The sequence below is a fragment of the Penaeus japonicus genome, unplaced genomic scaffold, assembly GCF_977035675.1.
Source record: "Penaeus japonicus unplaced genomic scaffold, GWHDUDI00000001_assembly GWHDUDI00000042, whole genome shotgun sequence".
In the NCBI taxonomy this organism is placed as follows: Eukaryota; Metazoa; Arthropoda; class Malacostraca; order Decapoda; family Penaeidae; genus Penaeus; species Penaeus japonicus.
The window spans coordinates 7361784-7374283 of NW_028234444.1; the positions used below are offsets into that span (position 1 = coordinate 7361784).

A 12500-nucleotide genomic window follows, 5' to 3' on the forward strand; every position below is an offset into this window, starting at 1 on the left:
GATTGCAAGATCTGAGTGAGAGGCAGAAGAATAACATCTTGCAAGGGCAGCTCATAGGTACGTATTACAGGGAACACCAAAGGGAGAGGAGTTACTGTATGAAAATATGAATGGTTCAAAATGTTGAGAATGCAACTTATGTCTCAAAGAATTTAAGTTGCAATATTTAGAATATCACAGCATTTAAATGTATGATGTCACTGCTTACATAATCAGAGACGAATATATTTTGCAATAGCTATAGTGCAGGGCAGCAAAACCTAAAATCAATATTCCACAATCTGAATACATGTGTTAACCTGTTAACCCATTACGGACGGGGGATAGATTCGCTTGCCTAGTCTCCAGGATGGATTTTATTTCGGAGCCAGCCAGCTTCACACAACATACTTTGACTTTTCCCACTCTCTTTCAGTCACTCGTTATAGAATTAGAGCCATTTTTGTGTTTGAAATTTTGTGTGTTTTACTGTTTTTAGAGACATATCTGTCATATTACAGCCTCTATACATGCTGGTATGATACATATCAGCTCATTATTTTCTTTATTCTCAGTGTGATAGAAGCTTTGCTGTTTTATGGGAGGACAAAAAATAACTTTATTTTTTCATATTTGTGTGCTGTCATGAACGAATACAAAACATATAACACCTACAATGAAGATAACATGAAGAGGTAAGGAAAAGGAAGGAAACCGGTACTTATGACTGTGAGTGCCACAGTAAAAGGCATCCCTATTGGCACTGGAGCACATTTTAGACACTAGGCATTGAATCACCTTCCTCTTCCTATTTTGCTTACACATCCTTCATCTGCAGTACTTTAGAGCAAGAGGTTGGTAACTTACTGTGTGCCATCATTCTCTAAAGATAGTGCTTGCTCGAGACCGTGGATGGGTGCCATTCAAGGCTCACTCCTGCTGGTGCTAGAAGAAATTGGTGTCATCTAGGTTTTGGATGTTAGGTTTGTTTATATTATTGTAATTATAGTAATTATGACTGAAATAGTCATCATCACTCTCTCCTTACTCTTAGCACAATAAAATAGCACAGTGATCCAAAATCCTCGAGCGTCGTGTACATCATGACACCCGTTGTCAGGCCAAAGCTCCTGTATGTCATGACCCCTGTTCGCAATGGGTTAATGATGGATGATGTGATATCATGTCATGTGGTGGCAGCACTTGCTGCCGGGGGTACAGTATCATATAGGTTTTGTATGGCTGGCACGCCGGGTAATGGTGCACATAGCGGATGGCTGTGGCTTGAGCGGGAGAATAGCCTGAGGCATTAGTCCTGTGTGTATCAAAATACCTGACTGGGCAGAGCTTTGTATCTTTTTAAGCAGGGGATATAGTTTTGACAGTGAGAATTATTACTGTTAACACTTAATGTTCAATACCACTGAAAGTGAGTCATGAATAAAATGAAAGCAATAATGCATTGGAAGAGTGACACATATGAAAATGAATATGAAAGCTCAGCAGAGTATTTAAAAAGAAAGAAAAAATTTATTTTGAAATACAATTAATTTGCTAGTGAGGATTTGATTTCCTATTGGTTTTTGAATGTCTGTTTGTGTTTGTTTTTATTATTCCCCTTCTGATATTATTCAATAACTTCCAAATCCAATACAGAACTGAACAAAGACCTGGTGGAAAAGGCCATTCTGGTAGTGCGGAGTGCAGTTGCTAATCAGATCGACTGGCGACAGATCCGTGAACTCCTGGACGAAGCCAAGACAAGAGGAGACCCTGTAGCTCTGTCCATAAAGGAGTTAAAGCTGGAAAGAAATACAATTGTTCTTTCTCTCAGGTAGACTTTTAAAAATTTAAAACCTTCTTTTTATTTTGTTATTATTTTTGTTTTTCCAATATTTGTTTTTTCTAATATATTTAAGAAGAACAGGTTGAATATGAAAATGATACTTTTTTTTTGTTTGTTTTAGACCTCCATAACAAAGGCACACTTTTCCTTTCTTCAGTGATCCATATGACTTCGATGAAGATGACCTTCTCTTAGATTCAGATGAAGAGCGAGAGGAAGGCCATGAGTCCACCAAGATGCGACCAATGGCTGTGGAGATTGACCTCGATATCTCAGCAATGGCAAATGCTCGATGGTAGGGCTTTTTATTATTAATATTATTATTGTTGTTATTATTATTAACCCATTGTGTACGGGTGTCATGACATACATGTTGGCACAGATTAGGCCTAAAAGACGGGAATCAATGTGTACATGATGCGACATCGGGATCTGCTCACAGTTGAAGCGCGCACACAGTCATGAAATATTATGGCTGTAATGGCATTAGCTCCAGAGCTACAGGGTTCCAAAGTCAGCCTAAACTCGTATTTTATGATGGATTTAACCCCCGCCATGGGGGAATTTCCCTAGATAGCCAAGAATTCGGTGGGGCGTTCGATTATTAGGCCTAATTCAATTGAATAGCTGGCTCAAATACTGTTGCCGCCGGCAACTGGGGCTTTGATCATGCGCTATACGTACCACTGTACCACCCGTCCTGTGTGGGTTAAGGAAAAATATTGTTTGGTCTAGTTTGCGCTACCCAGAGGGCAGAGAAAACCCTTCCCATCCCTCTAATTTTTAGTTGGTGCTGTTAGTGTCGTAGACCGCCTGCCCTGGCGACCAGTTCGGTCATTAGGCACCCCGTCAGTAATGGGTTAATATTATTATTATTATTATTGTATTTAAAATGTATGTAGTTCTACGTTCTCTCTCTCTTTCTTCCCAATCCTCCTCTCTCTTTCCCCAATTCATAATTCTCTTTCCAGTTCTCATTCTGCCCCTATTCCTCCCTCCCAGCTACTACGACCAGAAACGGCAGGCGGCCAAGAAAGAGCAGAAAACCATCAGTGCTTCCGCCAAGGCATTGCAGTCAGCCGAGAAAAAGACACGTCAGACCCTCAAGGAAGTGGCGGCCATAACCAACATAAACAAAGCCCGGAAGGTCCACTGGTTCGAAAAGTTCCTTTGGTTCATCTCTTCAGAAAATTATCTGGGTTAGGCAATTGCGAGTTACTGTTTTATATTTGCTTATTTGTTTTCTTCATTATTATTGTCTAGTGAATTATTTTGCAGTTACTAGATTGCAAGAAAAGTCTATTTTCTTATTCAAGAAAATGTAGATTCTTGTTTTTTAAGGGTTCACACAAATTTGATTGTGGTTCATCACAAACACCTGTAGAATATATATAGCAGCATTCATTGATGTTATTTATCAAGTAATTCCTCAGCAAGGAATTGTATATACAGTTGATTTTCCACTGTAAGCTTTACATTTTGCAAGAGAACTCAATAACTTTAACAATAACTCCAACAACAGTCATTGCTGGTCGAGACATGCAGATGAATGAGATGGTTGTAAAACGACACCTGAAGCCTCGTGACGTCTATGTCCATGCTGACCTCCACGGAGCAGCCAGCGTGGTGATTAAGAACCCCAGTGGCAAGGAGCCTCCCCCGAAGACCCTTCATGAAGCTGGAATCATGGCCCTCTGTTACAGGTGTGAGGGGGGTTAGATATGTGTGTGGACATGGGTGAGAGTGAGAATGAGAGTGGGTGTGAGTGAGAGTGAGAATGAGAGTGGGTGTGAGTGAGAGTGAGAATGAGAATGGGTGTGAGTGAGAGTGAAAATGAGAGTCGGTGTGAGTGAGAGTGAGAATGAGAGTAGGTATGAGTGAGAGTGAAAATGAGAGTGGGTGTGAGTGTATGTGTGAGTGTGAGCATATATGTGTATATATGTGTATATATGTGTATATATGTGTGTGTGTGTGTGTGTGTGTGTGTGTGTGTGTGTGTGTGTGTGTGTGTGTGTGTGTGTGTGTGTGTGTGTGTGTGTGTGTGTGTGTGTGTGTGTATGTATGTGTGTGTGTGTATTTCTGAAATTATATAATTTAAAACATAACAAAATAATGAGAATTGTTCCCCAGCTAAATCAATAAACCACTTCACGAATCTACCTTCCCCAGCCGTGCGTGGGACGAGAAGGTTGTGACGTCAGCATGGTGGGTGTGGGGCGACCAGGTGAGCAAGACTGCACAGGCAGGAGAATACCTCACAACTGGTGCCTTCATGGTCCGTGGAAAGAAGAACTTCTTACCACCATCCCACCTTGTGTATGGCTTTGGTTTCCTCTTCCGGTTAGAGGAGGGCTCGATAGAGAGGTAAATTTCTTTGTCAAACATCCAGTTTTCTTTATTATATCAATAGATTTCATTCAGTTATTAATATTATTATTAATATCATTTACTATTATTGTTAAAAAACATATATTTTTTAGAAATGGTTTTAGTTAAAGAGTAAGGAGAAAGTGTAGGGCGAAAGAGGGAAAGACATGCAGAAGTCGAACCTGTAATTTGTGAGAAAAAGGGCAGGATATCTTCATCATTACGACCACAGTCATTTTTATATATTTACACAAATGGTAGTTCTATTTCGAAGATGTTTAGATGATATAGATGTTTAGTATGTAGATATCAACAGTTTGTATAACCCTTATTGATAATAACAATATTGTTCATGTATTTTCATGGATTATAAGCATAAGTTATTTCTAGAAAGTGGTAATCGTACCTCAAATGAATAGTGTGATTGATTTTGTAGACATGCTGGTGAGAGGCGTATCAGATCTTTGGAAGAGGATGCAGATGCAAAAGAAAGCCTTGAAAATCTTTCCATCAATGAAGAGGAAGAACTGAATTTGGATGATAAAGATGAGGAACCAGAAAATATTAAAGAAGAAAAGGAAGAGAAAGAAGAAAAAACAGAAATCAAAGGTATATTATCTATGTTTTTGATTTGTAGATTCCATTATGATATCATTGTTTATGCACTTATTATCTACATTATTACATAAAAAAAAATAGAAAAAAACTACATTATTACATCATCATTGTTGTAATGATGAATAACATTATACAACTGAAACTGCAGTCCTTGAAGAGTTGCTTTTAATTTCTTTCAGTTGAAAATGAGAATGCCTTGATGAAGGAGAACGAGGAGGAAGAAGGCTCGGAAGAGGATGATGATAATGAGGATACGAAAGATAAGTCGGAGGAAGAGAAAGACCAATCTGTTGAGTTCCCAGACACTGTGGTGGAGATTTCACACATTGGTGGAGATCAGTGAGTGTGTGCGCATGAGTGTATATGTTGTTGCTGGCTTTACACTTTAGAAGGTGTTAGAGTAATGAACATTTTTAACATGTATGATGTTTTACATCTGTAGAATTAAAGCATTTTAGTTATTGTCCTGGGAAAGTTGCTCCATGAAATATAATTTGGTTTTGTCAAGTAGATGGTTGGTTTAAATGACGACTTTGTTACCGTTCATTGTGAATAATGAATCAAAGGATATTAGAATAAAGCAAAACAAGGTTGGAATATTTTTCATTATTTTTCATTTTGTTTCTCCTCCCAGATTTGCCCTGCGACCGAGAACAGTCTCGACAACCTCACAGATCTCCCAGTCGAGTGCAGGAGGAGGGGAAGAGGAGGAGGATAAGGTGGTGTACTTGGGAGACAACAAGCCTGTTCAAGTCAACAGGAACAAAAACAACAGTATTAGCAAGGATACCAAAGGTTAGGAAGTATAGAAAATGTCTCGTGTTTTTTGAGAGAATGAAAATGGAGACAGAGAGGGAGGGAGAGGGCACCTAGAAACTAACTGTGCTATTAGCAAATTAGACTCTCTCTTTATTTTGTGTTAATTGATCTTTCCAAGACAGGCCACATCTTAAAATGTTTGGTCAGGGCTGGGCATCTCAAGATGTGTTTTCCATAATTTTGTAGACTTATGGTATCAAATATGAGTCTATATATGTTATATATGAAAAGTAATACTAATTAGTATTTGGTTTAATGTTTGAGTTACATAATCCAAAAATGAAGAAAAAATGCAGTGTGAAAATGATCTGACCCAACGAAAATCCCCATTGCAAAAGGGTAATATCCTTGATCAAGAATAATAAGTCTACATACAGTGCTGGCCAAAATCTTAAGACCAGGTGAAATATTGTAAATATTTGCATTTAGGCCTGGTGGTTTGTAATCACGTTGGAAGTGGAGCTGCGAATTGTAAGGAGGAAAAGGAAGAGTAGGAAATAAAACCAGATTCGAAGCATGTTTCTGAAATACTGGTTAGAAACACGAGTACACCATTCAGCAACCGGACAAAAGTTTAAGACCAAGACAGAACAAAGTCGAAATCTGTGACAGGATCGACAATTCATTTCAGTTTCTTTTAGGCACTCACGCTGTCAGCACTTCCCGATGGCAAAGGCAACAAAGCTGACTGACTTTGAACGTGGACGGATCATCGAGTTACGCAAGCAAGGGCTTTCGCAACGTGCCATCGCTGCTGAGGTCGGACGCTCCAAAACAGTCGTTTTAAATTTCCTAAAAGACCCTGAGGGTTATGGGAAGAAAAGGTCAAGTGGTCGACCCCGAAAAATTTCACCTGTGCTGAGCCGGAGGATCCGACGTACCGCCCGTGAAGACACGGGACGATCGTCGAGCCAGATCAAGGCCCTTACTGACGCTGACTGCAGCACAAGGACCATTAGACGGCATCTGCGACAGAAGGGCTTCAAAAACAAAAAACGCCTTCAAAGGCCACGTCTCCTCCCACGTCACAAAACTGCGCGTTTGGAATTTGCGAGGGAGCACCAAACATGGGACGTCGAAAGGTGGAAGAAGGTTTTGTTCTCCGACGAGAAAAAGTTTAACCTGGACGGTCCTGATGGTTTCCAACGTTACTGGCACGACAAAGAGATCCCACCGGAGACGTTTTCGACGCGACACAGTGGGGGAGGCTCCGTCATGATCTGGGGTGGGTTTTCCTTCAATGGAACAATGCAGCTTCAGGTTGTGCAGGGGCGTCAAACGGCGGCTGGCTACGTGGAAATGTTGCAGCGGGCATCCCTCCTGGCTGAGGGCCCTCGCCTATGCGGGGAAGAATGGATCTTTCAACAGGACAATGCTTCCATTCACAACGCACGCCGGACAAAGGATTTCTTCCAGGAAAACAACGTCACTCTTTTGGACCATCCTGCATGTTCCCCTGATCTGAATCCAATTGAGAACGTTTGGGGATGGCTGGCAAGGGAAGTTTACAAAAATGGATGCCAGTTCCAGACAGTGGATGCCCTTCGTGACGCCATCTTCACCACATGGAGTAATGTTCCGGCCCGCCTCCTGGAAACGCTCGCATCAAGCATGCCTAAAAGAATTTTTGAAGTGATCAACAAAAACGGCGGGGGTACTCACTACTGAGTTGTTGTTTTTCTGTTTTGACCCTTTTTTGGCTTCTTTTTTTATCATGGTCTTAAACTTTTGTCCAATCAGTTTCTGTTTGTAGCCAATGTTTGAGTAAAATGGATTAAATCTGATTTTTTCTTTTACTCTTCCTTTTCCTTCTCACGTTTACAAGCTCCACTTACAACGCGATTACAATCCACCAGGCCTAAATGCAAATATTTCTAATATTTCCCCTGGTCTTAAGATTTTGGCCAGCAGTGTAGCTTGATCACTTTAATTATGAAATAACAAATGAATAAGCAATTGCATTAAGTAATTACAGCAAACACAATAGTCTTTGTAGTATAATAGATTATGAATAAAGTGTGAGAGCTATATGTAAATGTTGAGAGATAGATATGAAGAAAAAGTGAATGATACATGAATATGATAAAGATCAACTTGAAATGTAGAAGTCTAAAAGGAATGCAAAAAGTAAAACTCTACATCTCTGTTGTAGGCAAGAAAGGAAAGAACAGGCAAGACTCTATCTCAAGCACACAACAGAATAATAAGAATGCAAAACAACAGCAGAAGGAAATGGACAATGGCAAAGGTGGCCAACCTAAAAGAGGACAGAAGGGGAAGCTAAAGAAAATCAAGGCCAAGTATCGTGATCAAGATGAAGAGGAGAGAGAGATGAGGATGCAACTTTTGCAGGTAAGGAAAGCAAAGGAGGGAAATAGAGAACATTATTATTTTCTTCTTTTCTCCCTCTATATTTTTAAAGAGTGACTGATTGATTGTTTCCTTCTCAATGGTAGATCATTTCTTCCCTATTAATATAATTCCTCCAGCTCATGTTTTGCAGAAAATTTAATTTAGGTAAATGAAATATTTCATTTTGCATAAATATATTTTTCCCCCATTTATTTTTTATACAAATGTAGAACAAAATCCAATTTATGTCAGAAGATTTACCTCTTTATTAAACCCCTGTTTTCCACTTCCAGTCTATGGGAAATGCCAAGGAATCAAAGAAAGTGAAGGGTAACAAAAAGGATGCGAAGGAAGGGAAAGGAAAGGGACCCAAACCTCGGCCCTCAGAGATTCAGCCCCGACCTGAAGTAGCTCCGGACAAGCCTGAAGATGTACAAGGGAAGAAGGAGGAAGACCAAGAAGAGGAAGAAGAGGATACCCCACAGGTGAGAAAGAGAGAGGGGGAAGGAGAGATGGAGAGAGGGGGAGGGAGAGGAGAGAGGGAGAGGGAGAAAGAGAGGGAGAGGGAGAGAGGGAAAAATTGTGTAAATGTAGAAGTACACATGCGTTTTTTTTTATTGGGTGGCCCGATAAATTTCTGTTCTGATCACTCCTGTCTTCCCTCTCTCTCTTCTGCCTCTTTTACCCTTCCTCTTATTTACTGTTAGTATACTGACAAAGTTAACCTAGGAGCCAGGAGCCAGATGCTGGGTATAGGTGGAAGTGGAATTGGAAAGCAGGAAGTCTCGGGTCCTGAGGGAATGCCTAGTACACAATATTGAATATGATAAAGCTTAATTCATATCAACAAGTGGCTTAATTCATGACAATCAGTTGGCTAGATTGCCAGGGAGAGGGATGAGGAGAGGAAGAGGAAGTGGAAGAGGAAGAGGGAGAGGGAGAGGGAAGAAGGGAGGGAGAGAGTGTAAGAGTGTAAGAGTTTGCTGAAATATATCCATATAATGTATATACTTATACCCTACAATTCTCATGACAGATTGCTGATGACCTGAACATTGTCAATGCGCTGACGGCCCAGCCTGTAGCAGAGGATGAGCTCCTATATGCTATTCCTGTGTGTGCTCCATACTCAACAATGGCGAACTACAAGTAAGTGGATGGCTCTTCACTCTTATTCTGCCCCTTGAGCTAAGTGTTCAAGAGTCAAACATTACTGCTTTTTATGTATTGTAAATATTTTTACTGATAATTATTTTTCATTGCTTATAGAAACAATTGCATCATAACTTACCCATGCAATTTGACATCATATGAAGCAAAATGAGTTTTGCTTCATCAAACATACATTTTTGTTAAAAGTTTAGGTTTCAACAGAACTGCATTTCATATATTTATATATTTTTTTTCTTTGTTCCTTTGTAATATGGAATAATCATTTATGATGTCAGGGATATTTGGTTTATTTTATATGGTTATACCTAAAAACAAATTCACCAGTGCAATTGGACCTGCCCAGGAAATTCTCAGACTGTGAGCCAGGAAATAGAAATGTACTGCATGGATAGAGGATCAACATTGTTTCTCTAAGTTATATTTTTCATCGTGTTATTCTTTATTATTATTTTCTACCTATCACTGCCTACACATTACTAAAGAAAATAATCTCCTCCACCCCCTCCCCTACCCCCCTAACCCCATCCCCACAGATACAAAGTGAAGCTGACACCGGGGCCAGGGAAGAAGGGCAAGGCCTGCAAAACGGCCCTGGCACTCTTCATGGGTGACAAGACGTCCACGACCCGAGAGAAGGACCTGCTAAGGGCTGTGCGTGACAATGACCTGTCCAAAAACCTGCCAGGGAAGGTCAAAGTGTCCGCACCCAACATTCACAAAGTTCGGAAATAGGAGAGAATAGGGCAAGTTTGGGAAATTTGGTGATTTGGAAGGGAAGTGTTTTGTTATATCTTCTTTAAACATCATTTTTTATTTATGATTTTTTTCTATGTGTTATCTTCTTTTATTCATTCACTCACCTACAGTCAAATCTGCTTTTTTCTCTGATCATTTTTATTTTTTATTTTTTTTATTATTATTTTTTTTAACAACCATCAAAAGCTGAAGAATAATAATTACTTAACAACTATAATATCAGAAGACATCTGTTGCACCTTAGTGTGAACAAGACAGGATTTTGTGCTGGAACCAGCACATATTTTGATAAATGCCTCTTTATTCAGTCAGTCACACCAGAGTTCATTGTTTTTTAGCCAGTGAGAGGCCTTGTTGCCCCCTAGCTCTTGCATCCATTCTTCTTCTTCTTCTTCTTCCTCTTCCTCTTCCTACTCCTACTCCTCTTCAGCCACCTCCACTTCACTGCCTGACATCTACCATTTAAGTAATAATCATTAATAATTATTTGGGTTATTCTGTTTTTTTTTTAGTTGGCTAGTAAGCAAATTTTTTTTTTCCCCCCCCCCCCCCTTTTAATTTTTATTTCCTATGTAAGTGGTTCTGGTGGGTGACTCTTAATGGTTTTCCAGCTGAAAGCCAGTGCATTAGTTGTAAATAATCTGACAGAATTTGAATATATATGTAGATATATATATTTTTCATATTATTAGCAAAGAGAAGCTTTTAAAGGTTGAGTCACCAAATATACAGAAAAATATGGCTTTCATCATTGTTTATTAATTGTTGCCTTTGTGAGCTTTAATTATCACTACCTAAAGATTATTTTTATTTTTTATCATTCTCCTTTTTATTTCATCCATTGCTTCTTCTTTTTTACACCTCATTCTTTTTCTTCTACTTTCCACTTAAAAAAAAAATCTTCTTGAGATTTGTGTGTATACTTCAGCTGTTCCTCCATTAAGATCTTCCTTGTGCATTTGTTGTTGTGTAAATGGCATTCAAAGTTGGGTAAAAATTGGAGTGTAATGTTTTATTTTCCCAGTGTTACATTAAATGTGATTTTGCTTCCCACATCTTTCTCTTTCCTGCTGTATTGCTTATATAGAACATTTTCTGTTATTTTTATTTTTTAAAATAAATCAATTATACAACTTCTTATCTTTCATTATCATATGAAGTAGGGTTTTCATTTGGTAAATTAACTGAAAAAATCCAATGTGTAAAGGAATGATAAAATTCAGGTGATATTTTAAGAATAGCATATTCCTCTGGCTTCTAGTTTATAGTGGATATTATTTTATGACAATTAATATTTTGCAAACTGATGATGACATGTGAAAGTATCCTGTGTGATCTAGTTGATAAAGTATTTTTTAAGTTTTTTGTGTGGAGGGGAGGGGGTTAAGTTATACAAAGGACAGCTCAGTATGTTACCTCTCCTTAAAATAGGAATTTGCAGTCTATGTTATCTGTATGGACAAACAGGATTGCAAAACAGTTGTTAAACCGTTAACAACGGGTTATGTGTTTTTTCGTCATACATGACGCAGGGCTCTTGCCTGACGATGGGCGTCATGGTGTTTGGGGATTTTGGATCACTGTTTTTTTATTGTGCTATGAGTAATGACAATTGCAGTCATAATTATTATAACTGCCGTAATATTAAGCAAAATGGATTTCAACTCACATCCAAAACCTAGACGGCATCACTTTCTTCTAGCACCAGCAGGAGAGAGAGCCTTGAATGGCACCCATCTATGGTCTCTAGCAAATAGTATCTCTATAAAGCGATGGCACATAGCAAGTTGCCGACCTCTTGCTCTAAAGTACAGAAGATGAAAGATGTACAGACAGAACGAGAGGAGGAAGGTGACCCACACCATGCCCAATGCCTACAATGTGCCCCTGTGCCAGTAGGGATACCTTTTATTGTGGCACTCACTGTCAAAAGCACAAGTTTCCTTCCTCTTCCCTACCTCTTCATGTTATCTTCATTTTGGATGGTTATAAGTTTCGTGTTTGTATGTGACAGCACACATATATGAAAAAATAAAGTTGGCTTTTTGCCCTTGCCTGACACAGCAATACTTCTATCACATTGAGTATAAAGAAAGAAATGAGTTGATATGGATCCTGAACTACAATTTTAGTCAACTGCAGAATTGATAGAGCCTGTGATATGACAGATATGTCTCTAAAAACAGTAAAATACACACACACACACACACACACACACACACACACACACACACACACACACACACACACACACACACACACACACACACACACACAAAAAAAAAAAAAATAAATAAATAAAGGCTCTAGCTCTACAATGAGTGACTAAAAGGGAGTGGGAAAATCAAGGTATGTTGCTGAAGCTGCCTCACTCCGAAATAAAACCCATCCTGGAGCCTGGGTAAGCTAATCTTTCCCCCGTCGGCAACAGGTTAAGAAAATATATTTATACTTCAATTTCCTCCTAATAAGCCTTTCATGAATTTTATACCATGCAATACAAAGTAAAAAATGGTCATGTTGACCTGGAATTACAGATTCAGTGAATATTTATGTAGTTAACATTTTTTACCTATGATTGTTCTGTTTG

The 12500-nt window shown here is 39.0% G+C and overlaps 1 protein-coding gene across 1 annotated transcript in view; it reads left to right on the forward strand.

Annotated features, from left to right (window-relative positions):
- Clbn (Nuclear export mediator factor NEMF homolog Clbn) overlaps window positions 1-11041 on the forward strand; it is a 21568-nt gene extending 10527 nt beyond the window's left edge. The window contains exons 8-20 of the mRNA XM_086534855.1: window positions 1-57; window positions 1636-1813; window positions 1983-2120; window positions 2828-3024; window positions 3348-3528; window positions 3995-4189; window positions 4629-4801; window positions 4990-5149; window positions 5445-5605; window positions 7782-7981; window positions 8275-8466; window positions 9018-9130; window positions 9688-11041. The exon at window positions 1-57 is cut by the window's left edge and continues 114 nt beyond it. Of these exons, the coding sequence (XP_086390981.1) occupies window positions 1-57; window positions 1636-1813; window positions 1983-2120; window positions 2828-3024; window positions 3348-3528; window positions 3995-4189; window positions 4629-4801; window positions 4990-5149; window positions 5445-5605; window positions 7782-7981; window positions 8275-8466; window positions 9018-9130; window positions 9688-9886 (2144 nt within the window). The 3' untranslated portion in view covers window positions 9887-11041. The remainder of the gene's footprint in view (window positions 58-1635; window positions 1814-1982; window positions 2121-2827; window positions 3025-3347; window positions 3529-3994; window positions 4190-4628; window positions 4802-4989; window positions 5150-5444; window positions 5606-7781; window positions 7982-8274; window positions 8467-9017; window positions 9131-9687) is intronic.
- The last annotated feature ends 1459 nt before the right edge of the window (window positions 11042-12500 follow it).